Source organism: Haliaeetus leucocephalus, unplaced genomic scaffold, assembly GCF_000737465.1.
Source record: "Haliaeetus leucocephalus isolate CR32 unplaced genomic scaffold, Haliaeetus_leucocephalus-4.0 Scaffold160, whole genome shotgun sequence".
In the NCBI taxonomy this organism is placed as follows: domain Eukaryota; kingdom Metazoa; phylum Chordata; class Aves; order Accipitriformes; family Accipitridae; genus Haliaeetus; species Haliaeetus leucocephalus.
Window position 1 is genome coordinate 363705 of NW_010972596.1, and position 23257 is coordinate 386961.

A 23257-nucleotide genomic window follows, 5' to 3' on the forward strand; every position below is an offset into this window, starting at 1 on the left:
TCTTCGGAGTTGGAATTCACAGTAGCAGAAACTAACCATAACTGCATCTATTTTACCTTTATGCTAGCTGGCTTGAGGAGAAATCAAGATGAACCCTGCAGTTACAGGAAATACGGGAATATTGCAAAGAAGCTGCTGGTAGTTGGCAGATGAAGACTTCCTTTCTCTCACTCCCAGTAGTGCCTGCTATTGAATTCCTCTCGCTGATTTGCCAGCTCTGTAAGAAAGACACTGAGGATATGGTAGGAGGAATACAGAGTAGCAAGATGGTGCTCCCAACTTCTTAAGACTCTCTTAAATTAGGGAGAAATAAATGTTTCATTGATATAACTGTTTAGTGGGTGGCCTTCTGTGTGTGTATATAAACCCTCTCTAGTGTCCTGTTTATTTTAAAAACAAACAAAAAAACCCCCAAACAAACAAAAACCCTGAACTCCCAAGAAGTATGGCAGTCTGAGCTAGATGGTGGCTGGGTAGACGTAGTGCTAGTTCTTTTTGAAAGTAGAAGGGGTGGGCTTTAAGCAAATGCTCTTAACTTTCAGATTGTGAAGTAAAACAAAAGTTCATGAAGCAAAATGGATTGAAACACTGTTTCAGCCTCGTGTAATACCATGCCTCTCTGTTTCTTTTATTGTGCAGTTGCTTTTTTCAGTTTTCTGTATGTGTCCTTCAAAATACCATTTGTTTCACTTAAACTGAAGATGAAGGCAAACTTGGCCATCTACTGTAACAGCTATCTCTTACCAAAAGCAGAGAGGTCTTGCTCTCCATGTGCTGCTTCTGGCCAGGCATTTGCATTCTGAAGTTGTAATGCTTGCAGACCCTTAGTTGAGTTGATCGAACTCAGTGATGCATCAGAAGACTGTACTTCGCCGAACTGTTTTCCTGCCAGCTCAGTGACGTAAACTGGCTTAAGGGAAAGAGTTGATGAGCGTCAGAGTGGCTGCAAAATGATTGATGGAAGTTGGGGATGAGAGAAGATAAGTGCAATGTCTCCTCTGTTGAGCACTGCTGAATTGTATCAAGTTAAATGGTATCCTCTGTGCTTATACAAATTTCAGTACAGGAGGGAAGGCCTTGCTATGTTTTATAGTGCTCTTTAGTCTGATTGTTCCATCTTCAGTCAGGTGTAATTACAAGTCTGTATTTTCCGTGAACTAAATATTGGATCCTACACAAAATACTAAAGCATTGGCATTCAGTTCATGTGCTAATCAGGCAATTTTGGGATATCCTCCCCTGTGGATATTAACGTGCATGATGAAAAACTTGCCAGGATACTTCAGAAACCCATTTTCTTGTCTTAAACCAAGAGCTGGAGGTCAGGTGAAAAGTTACCATTCTAAAAATCTCACTTGTGCCAGTTGAAGTCACAGGTAGGATTTTGACATGGCTGAGGTTGGTCACTAACTTCAGGGAGGTGGGCATCTCATTTCAAGCACTGATACTTAGTGTTATGGTTGCTAATTTGAAATGGAACAGAATAATCTGCCACAAAACAGCAGCAGTCGTGTACTCAGCAAGCTGCTGCAAGGATCCTGTGATCTTTGTTGTGCTTTAAGCCTTATTAAGAGTTGGGTGCAGTAGCACCAGTAAATTCAGATTGAAAGGCTTTTTTTTACAGGGGTATGACCTTCTTAGCTTGTATTAATCTGCAAGGTGCACTGCGTACTAATGTCACTATGCAAATAAAGCTACATTGGTCCTTTCCTTAGTGTGGAATATATTTAGAGAGGTTATCTTTTAGGTGACTGATACAAAATTGTAGTGCAACTTCTAGCTTGACTTCATGTAGGAACAAAGTCTTTTTTGTCTCCTCCCATCTTTTGAATATCTTTCAAGCCAACTTGATGTATGGAGTCTGTTAAAATACTGAGTTTTAACTAAGGAGAGACAGAGGTAACAGGCTAGGAGTGCTTTGGGCTGATGCAAAGGTCAGCCAGAGACAGGCTTAAGTGCATCACCCACAAGGTGAAGCAGCTTCAGCTGAAGTTGTACCTGTTAAGACACCAAAGTCTCTGGTGACATGAATCACATATGAAATCTAATGTGGTCATATCTAGTGCTTATTGAGGAACTTGTCAACAGAGTTGTGTAGTTTTGGTCTGAATTGCTACAAATAAGGCTAATTTCTGGACCAAACTGGGAAAAAGTATTCTTGTATCAATGACAAATGGAACATATTGTTGAATAATGTAACAGATTCTTTTGAAAAAGTGAAAAGCTACAGTCCATTGATATATACCTGTGAAATATGATTCAGCATTGCAAAACTGTATTCTGGAGTGTACAGAAGTCCAAAGTAGGCCTGGAGCTTTGATTTCTAGAGTGGTCAGTGGATGCATAAGTATCTTCTGGGATAAAAAAATTCCAGGGGAAAGCTGTTTAGGTTTTGCTTAGTCTCTCTGGTAGAGGTGTATGTGCATGATAAAAAAACCCCTGAACAAAACAAAACTCACCAACAAACCAAAAAAAGAAACAAACAAACAAAAGAAAAAAAAACCAAACAACCTACCTGTAAAGAGGTGGTGTTCTCTTCACTTGGATACCTGTGTTAATTTCCTGAATTTTTATCTGCTTGTCTCATTTACTTTTGCCGTGTCTGATCCAAATAGAGGTGAATGGTGTGCACTTAGCATTTGGGAGAATGCTGGTGCAGAACTGCTTGACTGCCTTTCCCTCTTAGTATGGTTTGCTCTCCATGCTGCTAGGTATGAGGAATGTGTGCAGCTTTTTTTCCCATCCCCTTTTAGAAATAAGCAGTTTCACTTATTTGTAGTAAGTATTTCTATTTTGTACAGCCCCTGGGTGCTCATGCTGTTTTCTGAGATGTGAAGAGCTCTTTTCTGAAAACTGCCGGTGCAGAGTCAGAGAGGTAGAGACTATAGCCTAGTGAATTGAGAAGTCTCCCCTTTGACCTTCTCAAAGAGCACACTTTCCTGGCTGGTAATCTTCTCTGGCCAGTCAGAGGCAAATTCATTAAATATCTCTTTCTGTTCTGCCAGCATGCTGTGTTCTAGCCTGTGAAATTACGGTTTTTCTCTAAGCCCCCTTATCAGTAAAGCTATTGTTTGGCTACCACTTCTCTCTTGTAGGATTTCAGTATATATAAATATACCACAGTGAAACTTCCTCAGGGTGCCTGTTCATGCTCCTTACTTGCCCAGTACATAAAGTACATTTCTGGGTTAAATATGCTCATATAATGGCTGGATTCTTCTGCATGAGCCACTGCTCTGTATGTTGCCTGTCCTTGAGGACCAGCCAGAAATGTTAGCTGTGAACTGTACTTGACCCTCTGATAACCTTTCCCAAAGTGAGCATGTGCCAATAAGATTTTAATATGGATGGGTTGATTGACACGTATCAAACTCTCAACATGACCTTTTCTCTTGAGTTCTAATCACTTAGGAAAAAGTACTTTGTAACTGTGACAAGTACAGACTGTAGATCTTTTGGTCCTTGCCTATTTGGCTTCTGTAAACTGGCATTGGGAGTCTTGTGCTGGCCTCTGTTAGTGCAGGAGCTTAGATGCTTAGCTAGTTTCAGCAGTTGACCTGTTTGTGTGGAGGAAGGGAGAGGATTAAGTCAAAGTAAGGGTTTTTTTGTTCCTTGCAGAGGTTTAGCTGTTCCTGTAGTTAAAATACATGCTATTTACAACAGTGTTGGAGTTGAGCTCTCTCAACTGTGAGAGAAGAGCATGAGTGCAAAGGGGAATCAATGGACAAACTGAGCTGTGCTCATTAGCTCTGAGCACTTGAGACTTGAAAGCTATGCATATATGCTCTTCAGTGGCTGAAGAGCTGTGCAACTGCTGAAATACAGTAGGCTCGAACAACATTTCTTTGTGGATGATCCTTGAAACACAGCAGAGTAGCACTGTGTTTTAATAGTTTGTGTAGTGCTGTCAGTCGGCTCTGAGGAAAATGAGAGAACAGTGTGGAAGTCTGCTAAGACAGCATGTTAAAAAAAAAAAATCTCCTCCTTGTTTTTAAATAAGCTTCTCCTCTTGTTTTGTAGACTTCTCCTTGCTGGATAGGTGGAAACACTGAGCCTTTGACTGGGTTTACATGGAGAGGTGGATGTGAACGGGAAACTACTGGCATTCAGATTTGGAGTGAAGTGTTTGTAATTGATAAACCCAATGGAACAAAGGTAAGTGCTTGAATTAAATAGGTGTCTGTAAGGATTTTTGCCTCTGTGTGTATACCTTTAATGCCATGGGTTTAATGGAGGCAGTTCAAACATCAGTTGCTTTCCTTTGCATTCAGTAGCTGTGTAACGTATTTGGAAACCTTATATCAGTGCAAGTATGAATTTTCCTGCTGGGTTATAAGATTCCATCTCCAACAATAATCCAATTCTGAGAGTACTTTGTTTTGGCAAAGTCTGCTCTGTCCAGGCTGATGGGTGGGTTATTCTGTGGATGTTGTAAGACTGTAATGGCTATAAATACCATATATAGACAAATGCTGTGATAAGAACTGCTCTGTAACAAACGCTGTTTTTTGAGAGGTGAGAATGTGTTCTAGCTTGTAGCTGTCTTCTAGTGAAACGTAATGCATGGCTATAAGTACTGGAAACACCTTCAGTGTCTGGAAGCTGGTTCTTTCATATAGTTTAACAGGTAATCTATAAAAAAGGACTAAGTCCAACGGTGGGATAAAAGGCACTAACCCTATTCTAATCAAAGCTGGTGCATATTTTTAAACTCTAAGTCAGTTTAACTACAAAGTTTGGTTGTAGGTGTTTATCTTCATGCTGAAACAAAGTGTTAATGTTGTTAATAAATATTTGCTCCACAGTACTAGTGGTGTATCTTGAGCTATTCATGTTCTCCTGAACCATAAGCTCTTAGTTATTTAACTTTCATACCCTTTGCATTTGCAAAGGAAACATCTGATGCCAATTAATATGGGACACTGATCTTAAACAGATAGTGGCTTAGGGGCGTTCAGGAAGCTTCATCAAATTTCACACGTAACCAAACAGTTCTCCGGCTAAAAAAGTTAAGTTGTGAGGATCTGTTTGTGTTCTGGGGACAAATCACTCGCTTGTTCTTGCTTATCAGTCATTTCTAACTGAAAGAGAAGGGAATTGTAGTAGAACTCAAAGACGGGAATTGGGACAGATTAACTTTTATCATTAAGATCATTTTATTCCTTGTCATTCCAGCAGACAGTCAGTATCAATTATCTTGTTTTCTTCTGAAAATAATTATTTTAAGATAGATATGTTTTTAGAAGTAAGCATCTCACTCAGCTCTAATGAACTATGCTGGATTGTCAGCTAAGACTGAAGTTCTTCCAGTGAATAAGAGCTGTCTGTTACTCTGCGCTGTACCCTCACTGGGCTGAGGGAGGCTATTTCTGTGGGAGAGGGTAACTAGTGTAGCAAGGCCAAGGACTTAAGGCTGATGACATGGCCTTCTAGTTGTTGCTTACTCGGCTGTAGGAGTGTATAGGCATGTGCACAGGCAGCTGACTCACTAATAAGTAGGTATAGGGGCAGAGACTTGCACTACTTGAAATAGAGTTTCTCTCAATGGCCAGGAGTTTGAAAGTGTTAATTTGGTTAACTATTACTGCTCTTCAAAACTCTCTAGGTTGCTGTACTACTCATGGATACCCAAGGTGCCTTTGATAGCCAATCCACTATCAAAGACTGTGCAACGGTTTTTGCTCTGAGCACCATGACGAGTTCTGTCCAGGTGAGAATACCCATACTGGCAAATAATAGCAGCTATAGGAACCCTCTATCCTGAACATGCAAAGAATATCTGTGTATCCACACTTTGGAAGTACACCTATATATCTTCCTCCAGCTATCATTTAAGCTGTCATACTTAAAAAAAAAAAAAAAGTACTCACCATCTTATTTTCAGTGTAGTATACTATATAAGTTTCTCTGTGGAATCAAGGTTATCCAAGGCCAAGCTGAGTTAAATTGCTGACTGAACTGGGGAATCCCAAAAAAAGATGTCAAAATGGCAACTGCTTCTGTACAGATGTGTCACAGAATCTTTTTTAAGACTTTAGATAGTTTAGTGTGGAATTACACTGTGATCAGCTAAACTTACAATTTCTGCTACTGTTAAACTTCTGATGATTCTCTTGTGCTACACCCAAAACTACGTTTAAGCTTGTGCCTTAAATGTGCCAGAAGTGAGCAGGTTTTTGAGGGATGACAAATGACCTTCTTCAGACATGCTACAACATGAAAGTAACAGGATTATGTAGAACACTACTTCTGCCCTGTGGGGTGGTTTTTTGGTGTTTTTTTGTTTGTTTGTTTTGTTCCTGTGGTTAGGATAAGTTGTGGGTTATTGATGCATCTTTGAGTTTACTGCTGTTCAGTATTTGTGCTACTGAAACAGTCACAAGCTTCCTGGATAAAATCAGATATCTCTGGGAAGATTAGAAAGCAAAAAAAGCTGGTGAACTAAGTACCCAGTCATTTCTGTGTTGGATATGCAGCTGCTGGATCACTGAATCCTAGAGCACTTGAAATTGAGGATAGCAAACAGACATGCCCTTCTTAATACTCCTCTCTCATGCTGATGTGGTTATTTGAAGCATTCGGCAGTCTTTTCTGGTTCCTTTATGGCTTGCTTCCTTGGAAAAAAGCTGTTCTAAGAAGGGCTAGGGTAGTCAGCAGTGGTTTTGTCCCTAGCACTTTGTATAAGGAAGTGACTTTTGAGATGCATTCTGTGACACCTTTCTAGTTGCTGACTTTTTGGTAGTTAGACTTCTCCTGAGGGGTTAAAAATGCTCAGGATAATTAAGAGACTACATGAATGTAAGATAATGGTTTGATGTTACACTGTAATTCTTTTACTGTCTTTTGCAGGTATACAACTTGTCCCAGAATATTCAGGAAGATGACCTTCAACATTTGCAGGTAAGAATATGCTGAATTTATATTAAGCTGCCTCTGAAGTGATAGTCTTCACATTGTTCTTGAAGTTACTACTAATGTAACTGTGATTTGGGAGCTGCTTGCTACTTCCTATAAAACACTGAAGCTGACCTGATGCTAAAATTAGTACTGCCTATAACAACATTATTTGCATCAACTCCATGATGCTGTGATGCTTCTACTGTGCCAGTGCAGAGGTAAAATAGTACAGGCTTCTAATCTGGCTAAACCTTATCTTTCTAAAGTCTGTTCTCTGTATGGTAAGTTGTGAAATTCCTGAAAGGATGAGAAAGGAGAATGATTTATGGAAGTACTTAATGAGAAAATTTCAATGTTTTTCCTTTTTCGCTAAAATAGGAAGATGGATGGTTTTTCATAACCAGTTTCTAAAGAAATGTGGGAGATTGGGTCAGGGCAGAAAGAGTTATCTTCTACCCAGAAGCATTCTCTAGTTTTTCAACTGAGAAACTTCTACAGAGTTTTATTTCTGCTTAGAAACAAAAGCAGGAAAGAGTTGTCCTGTCTTTACTCTGGGGGTTTTCATCCTCTAATGGAACATTGTGGTCAAAGGCCACTGAATTCTGGCTTCATGTGAATGGTGCAAGAACCTTATCTCCTTAAGTTAAAACCTGTAGCTTTAAAGGCTAGCTTGTGTATCAACAAATGCCTGCCTGTGCTCAGGCCATGACCTTGTCACAGCTTATAACTGTTTTACGTGTCTTCTGATTGAAAGGAATTCTGTCTTGGTCAGTGCTGCAAGAGACTGGCTGCCAATACTGGAAGTAGAAGAGCACTAACTAAACATAGCCTTGTGATGCTGTTCTCAGTTAACAGAGTTGTATCACTGGGCCAACACCCCCCACCCCCCAAAAAAAACCAACCAGGTTTTTTTTAAACAAGCCTTAGCTAATTATTTGCAAGCCAGGCCTTCCTCATGACTTTGGTCCTTTGACAGCCTCAGTGCAATCTGAATAGAGCGATCCCTTTCTGTTATACTGGAGGGTGAGATTTGAGGGCAGGAAGGGAAAAGAAGAGTGATAAATATAAGCAGTAGGTAGGGGGACACCTATGCATTTAAAGTTGGGGCAAGGAATGTAAGCTGAGCGAAGGAAATTCTGAATTTCTGTTATAACAGGAATTTCTGTTGTTCTGAAATACTGTTAGTCTCTGGCTGCCTTTTCCATGTAGCAGGGAAGTGAATGGGGTAGGCAGTTAGGATCAAAGGAGCCAGTCTCATATGGGTGGTTGGTCACTTCAGAGCTGCTTTTCCTCAGAGTGACAAGGGCCTGGAAGTTAATTTGTGTTAAATTAATCTTGTAAGTTCTCAGGTGCTCTTGTGATCAACACAGGGGGGAACTGTCCTTTTAGTCAGTTTACCTGAGATGTTCCAGGAGTTAGTTTTAATGCAGAAGAACAGTTGCCTGGTACTAGAGGATACTGGTGTGCTTCCTTCCTCTCAACCTCCAAGATCTGTAAGGGGGCTAGCATGGATCAACACCTGACAGTATTGACCTCTGCTGAAACAGCTAGCACAGTCCAGAATTCATGTTCTCATGGGTTGTCTGACCCACTCAGTCCAGTGAAGAATGCTGCTGCTGGTATTAAAGATGGTGAAAGCAATGAGAGGAAGACAGGTGACACTTGCCTTTATACTGGCAGGAAAGAACAATTATCAGTTGAGGTCACAGGCTGAAGTAGATATCTGGGAAGCTGCTGAACTTGGCTTGTATTTAAATGTCTGATACATTGGCTCTAGCCAAGTTCCTTGAGACTTCCAGGAATAAATCTTTTGTGGGAAGTAAGGGGCAAATGTTAGACAGGCTTACCTCCTTAGCCTAGGAAACAAGTGTTGGAAACTGGCTTGCTGAGAGACACAGCCAGCTTTCCTCTGAGAATAGCCCACAGGCCACCCACTTAGAGCTGCGGTGTGTTGACAGTTATGGAATGGCACTGCGAAATCATGCCTTCTTCCTGAATTTTACTGAGGATTGGTGTACTTGTTCTTTAGGTGTATTGGCCATTCTCAGCGCATAATAAGATTTAAGATAGAATACTTTATTTTCTAGTGACAGAATATTTTACAGTAGAAAAATGTGTTTTATGTGTGGCACCCTTACGCTCTTCTTTCTATCAGTTGTTTACAGAATATGGAAGACTAGCTATGGAAGAAATATACCAAAAGCCGTTTCAGGTAACTATATATGTTAAATGGATTTTAAGCAATTGAATGTGTAGAAAGTGAGCTCAGGATAATTTATGAAGAGAAATTAGCGGGCTGAAGCTAGCCTGTTCTTTACAAGGCTGATTTTCCTTCCCTGTCACCACATTTCTTGGCAAAAACACAATGGGAAAATGCTGAAGAGGATCATGTTTTGGGCAAGTACAGCTTTGTGCCTGAGTTGTAAGGCATAAAAGGAGTGAAAGTGTCAAGTGACTTGCAGACGTTAAGGAGAAAAGTTTCGTCCTGCCTTCTTACTCATTACTTTTTGAGATATGGTTGGTCTTTGCTGGTGGTACATGGTTCTGAGTAAAGGTCATGTGGCCTCTAAGAAATAGCATTGAGGAGGGCCATGTTGCGTTTCATTTACTTGAAGCTTTATTGGCTTCAGCATTAAAAACCTCAAAACTGCTAGCATCTCCAGACTGTTTGCTAGGCCAGAGAAGGGTTTGAGGCTTCTTCTATTTAGTGGAGGCAAAGATGGAGATCTCTTCCATCCTGAAGTATCCCCTTTAACCTATAAGAGTACTAGTGGACTGCTGTTAGTGGTGAGTTTTAAGACTCTTGTGTCTCTAGAATATTCAGCTTGCAAGTGCGAGTCCTCAATGTTCTTGTCATTTGCCCAAGCAAGATTCATTCTTTGTAAAGCACCTTGTCTGATATGAGAGTAATGTCAAGGTTTGTTTTCTATCTTCAGCTAATAGGAGAGAGGACAGTGTAATAATCCCTGTGGGACAGCAAAAGGAAAACCCATGGAACAGGGAAATTATCTTTTTGAGACACTTGGGTACTTCCTTTCAGATGAGTGAGTTGCCTTTGTGGGTTTGGTATGTGGGTTGGTTGGTTTGTTTTTAAACAAGCAAACGCTTCAAACGCACCACAAAACTACAAGGCTACTTCATTTAGAGCAGCCAAGCTTAGAGATTTTTTTACTTAAAATAATCACGTGTGACAGTTTTTTACTTTAGGAATGACGCAAGCCATTTGCTGCTGTTGTTCTTCCTGTTACAGACACTCATGTTCTTAATTAGAGATTGGAGTTATCCTTATGAACATGCATATGGCTTGGAAGGAGGAAAAAAGTTCCTAGAGAAAAGATTGCAGGTAAGTTATCTCCAGTAGTCCTAGTGTGGTCTTCTAACTTAAATGACAACTAACCACCAAGATAATGATGCATGATGAGCTAACTCTTTGTGCTAATAAAATACGTTTGTGATGTTCCCACTTGTGTGGAGTTCTGACGTTTAGAACTTGACATTTTTAGGTGCAGGAATGTGCTCTTACTGCTTTTAAGCTGATATTTAATCTTAATTGCAGTACTGCAAAACTGTTAGCAGTTCTTACTGCCTTTTGGTTTTTTCTTCAGGTAAAGCAAAACCAACATGAAGAGCTACAGAATGTAAGGAAGCATATTCACTCCTGTTTCAGTAATCTTGGCTGTTTCCTGTTGCCCCACCCTGGTCTTAAAGTTGCAACAAATCCAAATTTTGATGGGAGGTTGAATGGTAGGAAGCTTTCCATTGTGTATTTCTTGATTCAGATCGCTGAGTTTATTTTCTTTTATAATGGGAGTTAAACACTGAAATGGTTGGCTCTTGAAATGCTTGATTGGAAAAATGTAGGGCTAAAAGGTGAAACTACAGAATCTAGAAATGTGCATTTTGTGTTCTTTTCAGTAGTTTAAAGGTAGAGGAGTTAAGCAGGCAGAGGGAATGGATATCTTTGTGTCTAGCTGTTGATTGTAATCTGATAACTTGAGACATACTTAAAGGTCATTAAATAAGGATTCTAAAGATAAATAAGGATTCCAGAGAGGAGAATTCAAAAAATTAAAGACTTTACTTTCTTAAAATTGAAAGGCTTTTCTCTAAGAACTTGCTAAACCAAAGGTCAGAACTAGAATGACTTTAAAATAAAAGCTACAGGCTTCTGCTACTGCAGAATGAGAGGCGGTCGGGATTCCTCCAATTGCTGCTTGTCCCCCAACAAAGGGAATGTATCAGAATGGCAAAGGCTAAAAAAGTGGGTTTGCAATAGTGGGGTGCCAGCCACTTCTGTGCTGAGGGCGCAGACTTGTGGGATTATTGTGTAAGATGTTGGTGTTTTTGGAGAAACGCACTTTAAATATTACAAGGACTATGGAACTTTGTTCTCTCTGTCTGAAGTTAAGATTAAAGATTAGATAGAATTTACTAAAGCTATAGTATGTATTTAAGCCTTTAAATATCTTAAAAATGCAGTCAAAAGTTGTGACGCTATGGATTTTGAAGGGTCAGGGGTTATCAGTGTTCCTTTAGAAAATGTAAGATTGAAAAGAGATCTAACCACTTTTTTTTTTTTCTGAAATTGATTGAATTTTACTAGATATAGATGAGGATTTTAAGAAAGAACTGCGGAATTTGGTACCATTACTGCTTGCCCCTGAAAACTTGGTAGAAAAAGAGATTAGTGGATCCAAGGTGACCTGTAGAGATCTTGTAGAATACTTCAAGGTAAGCAAACTCATACTAATTATTTCTGTTAATGGCTTAAAAGAAAATATTCTAATTTTAGGACATGTTGTTCCCAGAGAAGATAAGATATCTAGGCTGCCGCTCACTGATCAGCTCACTTTTATTTTCATTTTATTACTCTGACTTTGCAGAACTGGCACACAACTTCCTAACAGTATAGCTCTTGGCAAGCTACTATTGGCAGAATTGTGCTGTGTGGTTTTTTTTTCTTTTTTTCTTTTTCTTTTTTCTTTGTAAATGTGCTGAAATACTTCAAGCTGTATTAGAGATTTTTTTCCTACTTTGAAATCCTAGTTTGTCTGGATATGTTGCCTTTGTTTTTTAAAAAAGGGTCTCATGTAGATTGTACCGATAGAAAACCAGCTCTTAAACTGCTAGGTATGCAGTGAAAATTTCAGATACTCCCCTCTGGATTTTTAACATGCAAGGAAGATGCTTTCTAAACACTTGCATGTGCAGCGCCACTGTATGTTCTGAAATATTTGTGTATGATACTTGCAGCTGTTAGACTCTTGAGCTGTGTTAGTATCATGGTGACAGCAGCAGAAATGTGATAACATAATCCCTACAACACCAGGAATTGATCTGGTGTGCGTAATTTTTTTTTTTTTTTTAATTGGAATGACTTACTTGGCTTGGTAGGAGAAAGTTAATTTTGCATTACTACTTTTGAGTACGCGTGTTGAAGGTAGAACAGAGTTGGGCTGATGTTAAGAAAGAAGCTGTGCAAGGGAGGAATCTGAGACCAGAACTCTTTAACACTTGTAAAATGAAGTAACATTTCCTAAAGGAAAGACGTGATATGAGATGCATAAAATCAGCACTCTGGAGCTCGTATGTTCAGTCTGTATTTACATGGTTGCATGCTGCTTTTTGTTCCACTGTCTTCTCTAATAAGACCTGATCCTCTACAGTGTAGGGAGTTGTGCGTTCAACAGCAGTTTAGAAAGGACTGCACCCTAAAAACTGAATGTAAAACCTCCTCGATTGAAAAGCTGCCTGATTCACATCCCACATCCAGTCTGGGAGCAGTCATGCCGGGTGCTGCGGAAACACTGTGGTTATGTAACTAAGGAGGACTGCTCCCTTGGGACTGTGCATCTAAAGCTGAGATCGTGAAGTCCGAGTTGGAAACTGTAGGGCTTTTACTTGGAGGAAATAGCTACAGAAGCAAGGAGAGTGTCAAGGGAACAGAGTCCTGTATAACTCTATACATTTTTGTAGGTTGTCCTACAACCTAGAGCATTAGCTATATAGGGACCCTGGTAACCTTGTTCTCTCCTCCTTTATAGAGAAAAATCCTCAGGGCAGAGGCTTTTAGACAAGCTGGGAGGGAGAGCAGTAGTAGCATGAAGAAGAATCACTGCCCAGCCTCCAAGGGGCTGAGAGTGGCCTTGTTGGTCTAACTTGCACAGCTTGTCCAAAGCACTGAAATGGCTACTGCTGCCTGCTATGCCCCCTCTGTTAATCTGTCCAAAAGAGCTGTGCCACGGGCCATCATGTGGGCCAGAGAAGACGACATGAAGGACATGTTCTCTTCCAGCCTTCTGAAACCCTGGTGAAAGAAAGGACACCTGAGGATTGGTGGGATGTGACCTGCTTGGCTTCCAGAAATGTTTTAGCAGCTCAGCTCTGTCTATATTAGTGCTTTGATCTGCTTTTTTTTTTTTATCCTCCCACACTTCAAGGGAGCAAGGCATATGGGGAAATGTAAGTACTGGTTCTCCCAGCACTGAGGTGTGTTTGGACATACCTCTTGCCAGAAAGGCTGTGAGAGAGAGTCATCTTTGCTCTTTTGTTTTGGGTGAAGATTCCCTGCCTAGCCAAGACATCCTTATTTATTTAAGGGAGCAGAAACCTGCTGTCAAGCCTGTCGCTTCTGGAGATAGTGGCCATGTGTCCTCAAGCTGCTCTGCTACCCTGCTAGGCCCCAGCCTCAAATGCACAGGAAAGTCAAAGGATTAAAGCACTAGGGATAACTGAGAATGCCAGACTTGTATGAAGAAATTTGCTTAATTGAATAGCATTATTACAAAGAAATAATCTATGAGCTCTGTCTTTATATCGTCCCTCTTTTCTCCTTCTCCTCAGTTGTAAATGTTTAGGAAAAGAAACCTTTTTTTTCTTTCTTTCTCCCATTTAGGCTTATATTAAAATCTATCAAGGAGAGGAGCTACCTCATCCAAAGTCTATGCTGCAGGTATCTTATTTTTCTTTCAAATAATCTGATAGATGATGCGTACTTGTAAGTTCTTTGCAGTCGAAGATCATGACTGCTGCGGGTCTGAAGCTCCCACACAGAGATGTAGTTCTTGAAGAAGCTGTGTACTTTGAAAGCCATCTGAACTGTGTAGTCTGGGTACATATTTGTGTCTCCCCCCAGTTCCATCTACTGAATGGAGCAGGGGTATATCTGGTTGGTTGGGTTTTTTTAGCTGCTTCAATTTCTAAGCATGTGTTTCCTTTAACTTGCTATTTTGTCAGTACCTTTCAGACTGTATTCAGAGGGCTTTTAGCATCAGATGCAGCAGATAAAATGGAGAAGGCCTATAGCAATGCAGCTATTGCCACTGTATTGCAGTGTTAGACTACTCTATGTGGGTTTGTTAGATTGGATAACTGCATTGAGGTTTCTTTTCTGGGTTGATCCAAAGAGGATGTAATCAGCTTTAAAGCGATCTGAACACAAACTAATTGTATAAAGCTGTGTGTTGAACCCTTGAATTGTTTGGGATGAAGAGCTTTCACCGAAGTGTGGGCTTTGGGGTCAGTTTTAACCATTTTGTGTTTGTAAGACTTGGGTTTTTTTTTTAAGCTTCCTGTGTTGCTTCATTAAGACATGACTGTTCTGGGTGTTTTCTCATCCTTCAAGGAACCAAATCTTTAGACTTCTGGGGGAGTTCAGAAAACTCATCACAATGAAACAAAGGCTGCTATCATTTCCTCTACTTAGCATGCCATAAATGTGGCTGGGAAATACACAAGATAACATCTTGCGGCATTAGCTAGAATAACTGTCCCTGACGTGACACAGGTTGAAAGTAATCTTAAATTCTTACAAATTCTGACACCAAAACTGCACATACATAATGCAGAAATAATACCAGCTTGCTTCTTTCCTCACAATTAGTGATGTATCAGGATTAATATTTAATAGTTTCATCATCCTTGTTTGCTTATTAACAACAGAGCATTCAGAGGAGATTGCTCATGATGAAAATCCTGTACGAGCACGTGAGAGTTTGTCTACAGCTGTACTAGAGAGCTGAAGAAAATGTTCTTCTAGTCAGTGGTCTGTTTTAAAGTATATCGCTAACTTCACTTGTTTTCGTGGGGCATTTTCCTGGCCATCTGAAGCTTTGGAGGTTGTGGGGGTATGTTGGGCAGTGTAACTACATGTATGTAAGCAGCTGGTAATGCCGTGATGATACATGGTGCTCAATGTTTTCTAGGCAACAGCTGAGGCGAACAATCTGGCTGCTGTGGCAGGAGCAAAAGACTTGTACAGTAAAGGCATGGAGCAGGTATGATGACACAACTTTCTCTAACTGCCTACATGCAAATACAGGCCTTCAGTTTTAACGTTGTACTCAGTGTTGGTTGTGAGCATTTTAATGAAGAAAAGTAGCTTAGGGCCATTACTCATGTGTTTTCTGCACTCTGTTCTGAGGTTAGATGTCTGATGCAGCAAAGCCAGGATTCTTTGAGACAGAAATTGCTGGGGAGGTATGGGAATGGTCATGTTTGTAAGATACCACCTGTTAGTTCCCCCTGCTGCTCTTGACAGACAACTTAAAATCCTGTGACATGAAACGGGCAAACAGCTGAGGAGACATTTGTGGGCCAGGGTCTTGCAAGGGTAGAGTTCTAGTATTATAGTCTCATGCTTCTGAATTGTGGTCACTCATTAGCTGTAAAATGCAAGGTTTAAAATTATTCTAAAGTTTTTTAAAAAAAACAACACTTGAAATACAAGAATTATCTTGTCTGAAAAAGCTGTATATGTAACTTCCTACTTGTTCTTCTCTTGAAGATAGTGACTGATACCACTCCAAGCTGAATGCCTGGATGGACTTGCATAACACTATGTTTAAGTATGAAGGCTTTATCATAGGAAATTCTGAAAACAATTACGTGTGTCGTAAAGCTTAACAGGACTGTGCTTACTGTGAAACTCTACAACTGGAAGAGACCAGTAGGTGCGATAACATGCTACAAACATAGCTCCACACTAACTAGGCTAATTGTGGTCTTAATTGCTGAAGTAGCTTTCCATTTTGAAATTAGAGTAAGACCTAATGCTAGTGGCAGACTAGCCAGTTCCAGTTGTTAGCAGGCTGTTTTGAGAATGCTCTTCTGGTATAGAGGGATTCCTTCATTTGTTTCCATTTTGGAAAATCTCTTGAAATAGTAAATGGGCTGTTTATAATAAATGCCAAGTCTGCCTTCCTACCTTGAATCTTCAATGGCTGTTGAGATACTGTAATTGTAAGGTGTCTTACTTGGGGCAAGGAATAAACAGGAACAGATGTTCTTAAACAGACTTTGTTTCCATAGTAATGTTCCCTTGTACTGTATATTTTTATATCATTGTAGAGATACACACAAATGTCTTGAATTGTTTTTTATCCAGATGTCTCAGATGATGTTCTTAATGTGACACAGCTCTGAAATTTCTATTTTTAGCAACAGAAGTGGGAATTCTTGGATTTAAGACTGGATTATGTAAAGATAGCTCTTACTGTAGCTTCTGAGTTCTCCTCATGAACCAAAGCCCTCCTTTGCTGAGTGTGCATAACCAAAATACTGTCCCCCTAATGACCTTAAATGTAAGGAACAACAGGTGCAGCCACACAGACTATAAGAAAACTGGCAGTTATTTGTATCATAGTCTTGATGCATCAGCAGCTCCTGGTGTTTAACACTCTCTGGGCAATGTGAAAAGACAGTCTTGGAGGATGAGACTAGTAGCCATTTTCCACGGAGTTTTGCCAGATGTGGAGGACTTCAAGATGGTTGAAGCAGAAAGGCCCTTGTTAACTTGAGCAAGGGGCAGAGTGGGGGTGCCAGGATCTTGATGGTGAGGCTTGCCTTGAAGAAGATAGCCAGTGAAGCCATGCATCTTGTGAGGCAGAAAGGGGATGCTGTACTCTGAGAAAGTGATCTTCTATGTGTCCTGCTGAAGGGATAGCAGCAGGAGAAAGTTAAAGTTGTTGCTGCTCTCAAGACATGAGATGACAAGCACTGTGATAAGACTACCTTGAGGCAGGAGAGGGAAGGCTGTTGTTTGACATCACATGGAAAGAATCTTCAGTTTTTAGACATAGTCTGACTGTGAGGGTCTGGAGGAGTTGGAGCTGATCTGCCATATGTATGTCTCTGATGGTCTAGGTTATCTCTAATCATAGTCCTCAAGAGGTCAGAAATCAGTCTTACAGAGTAGAGGTCCTTGGAGTCTTAACCATTTTCATACACGTGCTGGTTCAGGAAGAGGAAGATGGTGGTGTCCACATCATGGGTATCCATTTGAGCCCGTGGTCTCGTTCCTTCAGCAGAAATGTACTCTCACAAGTTGATCAGAATCAAGCCTAGAGGACAGTCTAGGGAAGAGCAGGCTACAGATGTCAGCAGCTAGTTCTTGGTAATTCATATCACCTGGTAAGTTCCATGGAGCCTGCTAGTGGCAGCAACAAACAGGAATAAACTTGCTGAGTGGGCAAAATTTACCCTGTTTCTCCAAATTCTGCACTAACCCTCTCACTGAGATGGGTGACCAGGAGTAAAAAGCTGAGGGGAGGGCTTGTGGCCTTCAGAGTTGTCCTTAACCTTCCTCAAGCGAAGCTTTCTCTGCTTCCTGGTGTTCCTTTATTTCACCTTTTCATAACAGGAATGTGCATGTGGCTGATGTCTTGTCCTTCTGGGCTTGCCCAAAGGAATCAGTTGAAAGTATGAGTTCAGTCGTGTACTATAGCTCTGTACATGATCAGAGAGATAAGGCTTTTGCTGTGCCATGATGCAAAGTACCTTTAGCTGCTTCACTGAGACAGGACTCTAGAGCTTACAGAGCCAAGAAAGCTGCAGGAGGTAGTCTGATGCTGGCTTGAGAGGGAGGACAGTGAGGAGCAGGTTTTCTTTCTGTACAGCGGAAGATACTCGGTGTGATGACCTCATCTCTGATTGCTCTAACAGGTTTGTGGGGGAGATAAGCCTTACATTGCCCCGTCGGACCTTGAGCGGAAGCACCAGGATTTCAGAGAGTCAGCTGTCAGGCAGTTCCGCTCAGTGAAGAAGATGGGAGGGGAGGAGTTCTGTCGGCGCTACCAGGAACAGCTTGAAGTGGAAATCGATGAGATCTATGCAAACTTTGTGAAGCACAACGATGGCAAAAACATCTTTTATGCTGCTCGTACCCCTGCCACTCTATTTGCAGTCATGTTTGCCATGTATATAACCTCAGGACTGACTGGGTTCCTTGGTATGAACTCCATAGCTACCCTGTGTAATCTCGTGCTGGGGATGGCTCTTATATCGTTTTGTACTTGGGCATACGTTAAGTACTCTGGGGAATTCAGAGAAGTTGGAACAGCCATTGATCAGATTGCTGAAGCTATATGGGAACAGGTTGGTATCCGTTTTTAATGCAAAAATCTTTCTTTCTTGAGCAGACATATCAAACGGTTTCTGTTCAGTGCTGCAAGTGAAAAGCTGGTTCTAGACCTAATGGAGAATGCTTGTGCTGCCAAAGGGAAAAATTGGCTCAGAAGTGTGACTGCTCTCTTTAGTAAGAGATGCCACACACAGAGAATGTTAAACAAGCTTAGGATATTAGCAAAAAAGTGTTACTTAAAGCAGCTTGGAGAGTAAAGAGTGGAGGGACTCTTCAAAAATCCTGTTACTTTTTCAGAGCAAGGAATTCTGCTTTTAAAGGTATGTTTAAAGTGATAAACTTGCCCTATGGAGGTGGTGGATAAAATATCTCAGGTGGTGCAAGAAATGGGGAAGGTGAAACACTGCTGCCCTCTCTCACCTCACCTGATGGTGTGACACTGGAGGGCTAATTAGACCTCACAGAGAACTGGGTGGTGACTTGCAGCAACCAGACTGACTTGCAGCAAATGCTACAAGAGGATGTGCAGCAAGTTTCTTCCTTCAGGAAGACTTGTGTTGTCTGTGACAACTTCAGTTGGTGCAACTGCTGTTGCAAGAAACACTTGACAGACAGACAAATTCCTGAAAGGAAAGACAACATGAGTGTAAGAGTACCAAAGCTGGAGGAGAAAACCTGTACAGAGATTTTGCTGCCTGAATCCAGTTGACACAGCTGTGCTAGTAAAACCAATGTAGAGAATTCCTGACCAACTCTTACAAGTAGTGTTTGGAGCATTGTGAGTAGCTATGTCTGGTGTCAACAGAAGGGAAATGCTTTGGTGCTGCTGTTACTAGAAATAAAGGGCTCACTGAACTTACCTAGGATGACATTAAAATGGGTCCTACAAGGTACAAGCAAATAACTGGAGCCTTCTATGCAGAGGCTGTCTTCTACATCTGAAAAATGACTCTGTTCAAGGCTCATCGTAGGCAGTGGTACGCTAGACCTGTCTGAGCAACCGGGTAAGGTTATGAGTTCCACTGGAGTGGAAAAAGTGGATTTCTAATAGTAGGAGGGAATTGAGCATCAAGGTACTAAATTTTGAGTTACACCCCTAACTAGTGATTAAAATTGAGGCTCTTGCTGTACCACCATAGCTTCTTGCTTTGGAGCTTGGGGCTGAGGAGCACTGCAAGAAAAGTGGAAGGTGTCAGTTCTATGCGTGGTTCTCACTGAGTGCAGCTGCTGCTGTCAGATACTTAGAGCACATAAGGCTTGATGACTGCTGACTTACCCACCCTGGAAGGGGGAGAACTTAGCTTATGCTAGCAGGAGCTTCCCTTTTGTGGGCTAGAGGAAGAGGGTCTCCAAAACTGCTTGCTGGTGGTGGCATTACAGTTGCACATCACCAATAATATGCAAAGCATGTCCAGGTCCTGTCTGAGTCACTCTGATTATATACCATGTTCTTGTGACGACTGATTTTTCTGAATCTCTGCCTTTCTTTTCCCTCCTTGCTTCAGAGGAATCCCAGGAAGGTGAGAAGTTACTGGCAATCAGTTTCTTTTTCTGAACTTCATTGACTTTTTCTGCTGCCTTTTAAGAGCCACTTTTCCTAACAGCTCAATTCGTGTTTTAGGTGTTTTCCAAACTCTTTGAAGTCCTTAGACGCCGAACGATTCGCCGTGCTCTTACATCAGTGCCGCGACAGCGACTCTCATCCAACAATAACAAGAAGAAAAACTAGCCAGTATTTTTAACTTTCTTTCTGTATCTGAAGTGTTCACACTTACACATATAGGACAATAAGCTGGACCGTCTGGGCCGGTCTGCATAAATGCTGTAACCATACCAGACTGATGCTGCATATAGGGTATGGAATTGCACATCCATCTTCTAGGAACTGTAAAGTGGTTTGAATTCAGTGAAATACTGCTGTATAGGAGGGATCTCACTTGTGTCCATAGCATGTGACTGATTTAACCTCATTACTGTAGCAGCAAAACTCATTTCTCTTTCAGTTCATGCCAGTTTGTGTCAGACTTCAGCATTCTAAGTTTTTTCATTATTTCAAGTCTCATCTCTTTGTATGCTTTTATGTTTTCTTTTCCTTGGTTACCTCATTTTTTTTTTTTTTTTTTTTTTGCACATTTCTCATTCCACAGGTGTTGAAGCCCATGAGTGATAATTTGATGGAGGATCATATGAGGCAGTCTGTAAAAAACTCTATCAAAGCAGGCCTGACCGAGCAGGTGTCTCACCATGCCAGACTAAAGACAGACTGACAGTTCTTCTCCTCTTCAACTCTGCCCTCTCATCCTAGACATGCTTGCTGTACCATGAGAACTCAATAATAAAAAAAAATAAATATAAAAATAAACCAAAGTTTACAATCAACTGTAGAAGTAGTTTAGTGTGACTGGCTTCACAGATTGCTGCCATCACCTGGGAAGAGTAGGTTTGTCAGTGCTCTGCTTCTAAGACAAACTGGTGCCATGGAGACGGCTGGGGGTGGGAGGGCGGGTGTCTGTTTTACGTATAGTCCTGGTGAACAGTGTATGTGTGCATTTGGGGGTGGGGGGGTTGGGATCTTCCCCCCAGTGTTTGAGTTGATGCAGTCTCTGGCTTACAGTGGGAATCTGTCCTCTGCAGGAGGTAATTTCAGGGAAGTACAATGATCAGACCCACATAAGGTGTGCTCTCACCAAATGTACCCACCTCCACACCATCCCCATGCCACCTGTAAGGAGTGTTTCTGTGGCTGGAGTGTATCAAGTCGGTGAAGCCATTAGAGCCACTACATTATAATATGTATCTTGCTTTATTGCCTTTTATACCAGTGTTACACAAATGCATGTATTGGTTCCGCACGCCGCCGATGGCAGAACTGACTTGTAGGGGAGGCAGTGGGTCAGAGCATATGGTGTCTTGCCTTGAACTTGCAGACCTGGTCCCGAGGGAGGTGCATATCAGAACTGAGCTGTCTTTTTCTGCAGTTTAGCCTTCATGTATATAATATTGCCATTAATTCTACTGGGGGAGAAATTCCATCCAAAAATGTTGCCTACAGCTACCAAGCAACGAGTTAGGATTGTCTGTACAGTGTGTTTAGTTTTTATTTTTTAAGAAATCACAGATAGGGCATGTATATGAAATATAAATATATAAATACAATTTTGTATCAAAGTTTTGTAGTTTATGGCAAAACCTGGTTCTGTGGTAGCTAAGTGCAGTCCCTGTAAAGGAATGTTTGTGGCTCATGTAAATGTGTGAATGCATCAATAATTTGAAGTTTTTTGATATATTTGTGATATTTACCTGCCTTGAGCACTGCAATCTCTCACCCCCTTGGGAAAATCAGTGGGAATGTTTGTTGTGAAACTCGTCTTCTGTTGCATTTTAAAGTTATTTCCTGTAATTTATTTTCAGTACATGATTAAAATCAGTTGTGTATATATGAAATGAAATTCGTGCTTATTTTTAGAAGATCTTCGAGTATGTATTCTACTACATAAACTATGTCAAATACTTATCCTGACAATTATATGAACAAATTGTCTATTGTACTTCATAGCTTTCTGTTGAAGCTGATGTTCCTCTCATGCTTGTCTCTGAAAGATGACATCTGTCTAGCTCATATCCCCTCCCTGTATATGAAAACTCTGGTATTCTAAAGCACGCTTCTTGACTTGTGGAGTTGCTTGTCAGCTTCTGCCCTCCAACAACTGTATCATTCTGAAATCTTGGTACCAGCTCTGTTTTCACTCTTGACTAAATCAGTATCAACTAAGGCATTTTCAGATGTGTGGAGTGTAAAGGCAGCTAAATAATTAACTGCTGTAGTTTCAGCTGGAAATGACTGTGTGCAATAGCTGGGTTTTTTTTCATTCCTAAATGGTAACAATTTCCATCAACATTTGAGCTTCATCAGTCTCCCCTCTCTTCGAGTGAGGGAAATCACCTGTCTAGGACTAAAGCAATTGCACTGTGACTTTTGTACCATAAAGAACTGCCGGGGAGTGGTGGTTACCTGCCCTCTGGAGAGGAGGGCTCAGCTCCAGGTGAATGATGCTGAAGATGAGGTAGGAATGTTGCATTTTATGATATCTTCTCTCAAACTGTACAGATTAAATACTGTTATTTAAACAATCTAATGCTTTGGTGATGAATCTTTTTGTTAGTCAAAAGACTAGAGTCATGTAGGGGTCTTAAGAGGGCCATGCTTGCCTTTGCTTCTTGCGTTCTCCGGGAAGGTACAAGTCGGATCTGAGGCTGTGCCATGCCCTGCAGTGACTGTGAGAGTGGAACGCTATCCAGGATGGGGACAGTGAAGCTGGAAGGCTTTATCCAGGCTCTGTCCTTCTGGTAGAGGACTGAAACAGGGTGCGTGGGGGGAAGAGTTCCTGAACGCTGTGCCAAGAAGGTGCAGAATTAATGGAAAAACCCTCCAACTTTGTGGGAGGGAGGGATCAAAGGTAGGAAAAGGGAGGGGCCAAGGTGATTTTTGGGAGGAGCTAGTGTGGGAAACAAATGATTAGGGGCTTAAAAGGGGCTGGTCATGTGGTAACAGGTTGGTGGTGAGTGTTCTTGTCTGGGCCATTTTCTCCATTAACTCCGTTTCTCAGCCCCTTCCTGGGAGCAGGAGGGACTCCATTCTATGTGCAGGTGTGTCCAAGCACCAGCAACTGGCATGGGACCTTGGGTCACGGGCTGTATGTTCAGAGTGCTGGCAGACTGGAGCAAGTGGAAAGCAAGCGCTAGCAGCTGTGAGTGAGTCTCGGTGTATGAGTATCAAGCCAGACTTGGCTTGCAAGCTGGGTGTTGAAGCAGCCCTAAGTATGGGCTGGGTATGTGTGTTTCTGCAGGAGGCAACTGGAGGAGCCAGGAGGTCCAGGCTAACTGCTGGAGGGTCTGGGGCTCAGCCGAGACCAGTTTGGTAGCGGGGGTGTGTGTGTGCACACGTGTGCCTCCCTCTGTGGGAAACAATGAGATGCAGAAGAGGCTCCAAGGGCCAGTTGC

At 41.4% G+C, this 23257-nt stretch overlaps 1 protein-coding gene across 1 annotated transcript in view; it reads left to right on the forward strand.

The window, feature by feature from the left end:
- Window positions 1–22387, forward strand: part of ATL2 (atlastin GTPase 2) — a 43384-nt gene extending 20997 nt beyond the window's left edge. The window contains exons 6-16 of the mRNA XM_010562524.1: window positions 4021–4155; window positions 5606–5710; window positions 6850–6900; window positions 9053–9109; window positions 10148–10240; window positions 10503–10641; window positions 11501–11628; window positions 13793–13849; window positions 15102–15173; window positions 17839–18270; window positions 20404–22387. Coding sequence (XP_010560826.1) covers window positions 4021–4155; window positions 5606–5710; window positions 6850–6900; window positions 9053–9109; window positions 10148–10240; window positions 10503–10641; window positions 11501–11628; window positions 13793–13849; window positions 15102–15173; window positions 17839–18270; window positions 20404–20523 — 1389 coding nt within the window. The 3' untranslated portion in view covers window positions 20524–22387. The remainder of the gene's footprint in view (window positions 1–4020; window positions 4156–5605; window positions 5711–6849; window positions 6901–9052; window positions 9110–10147; window positions 10241–10502; window positions 10642–11500; window positions 11629–13792; window positions 13850–15101; window positions 15174–17838; window positions 18271–20403) is intronic.
- The last annotated feature ends 870 nt before the right edge of the window (window positions 22388–23257 follow it).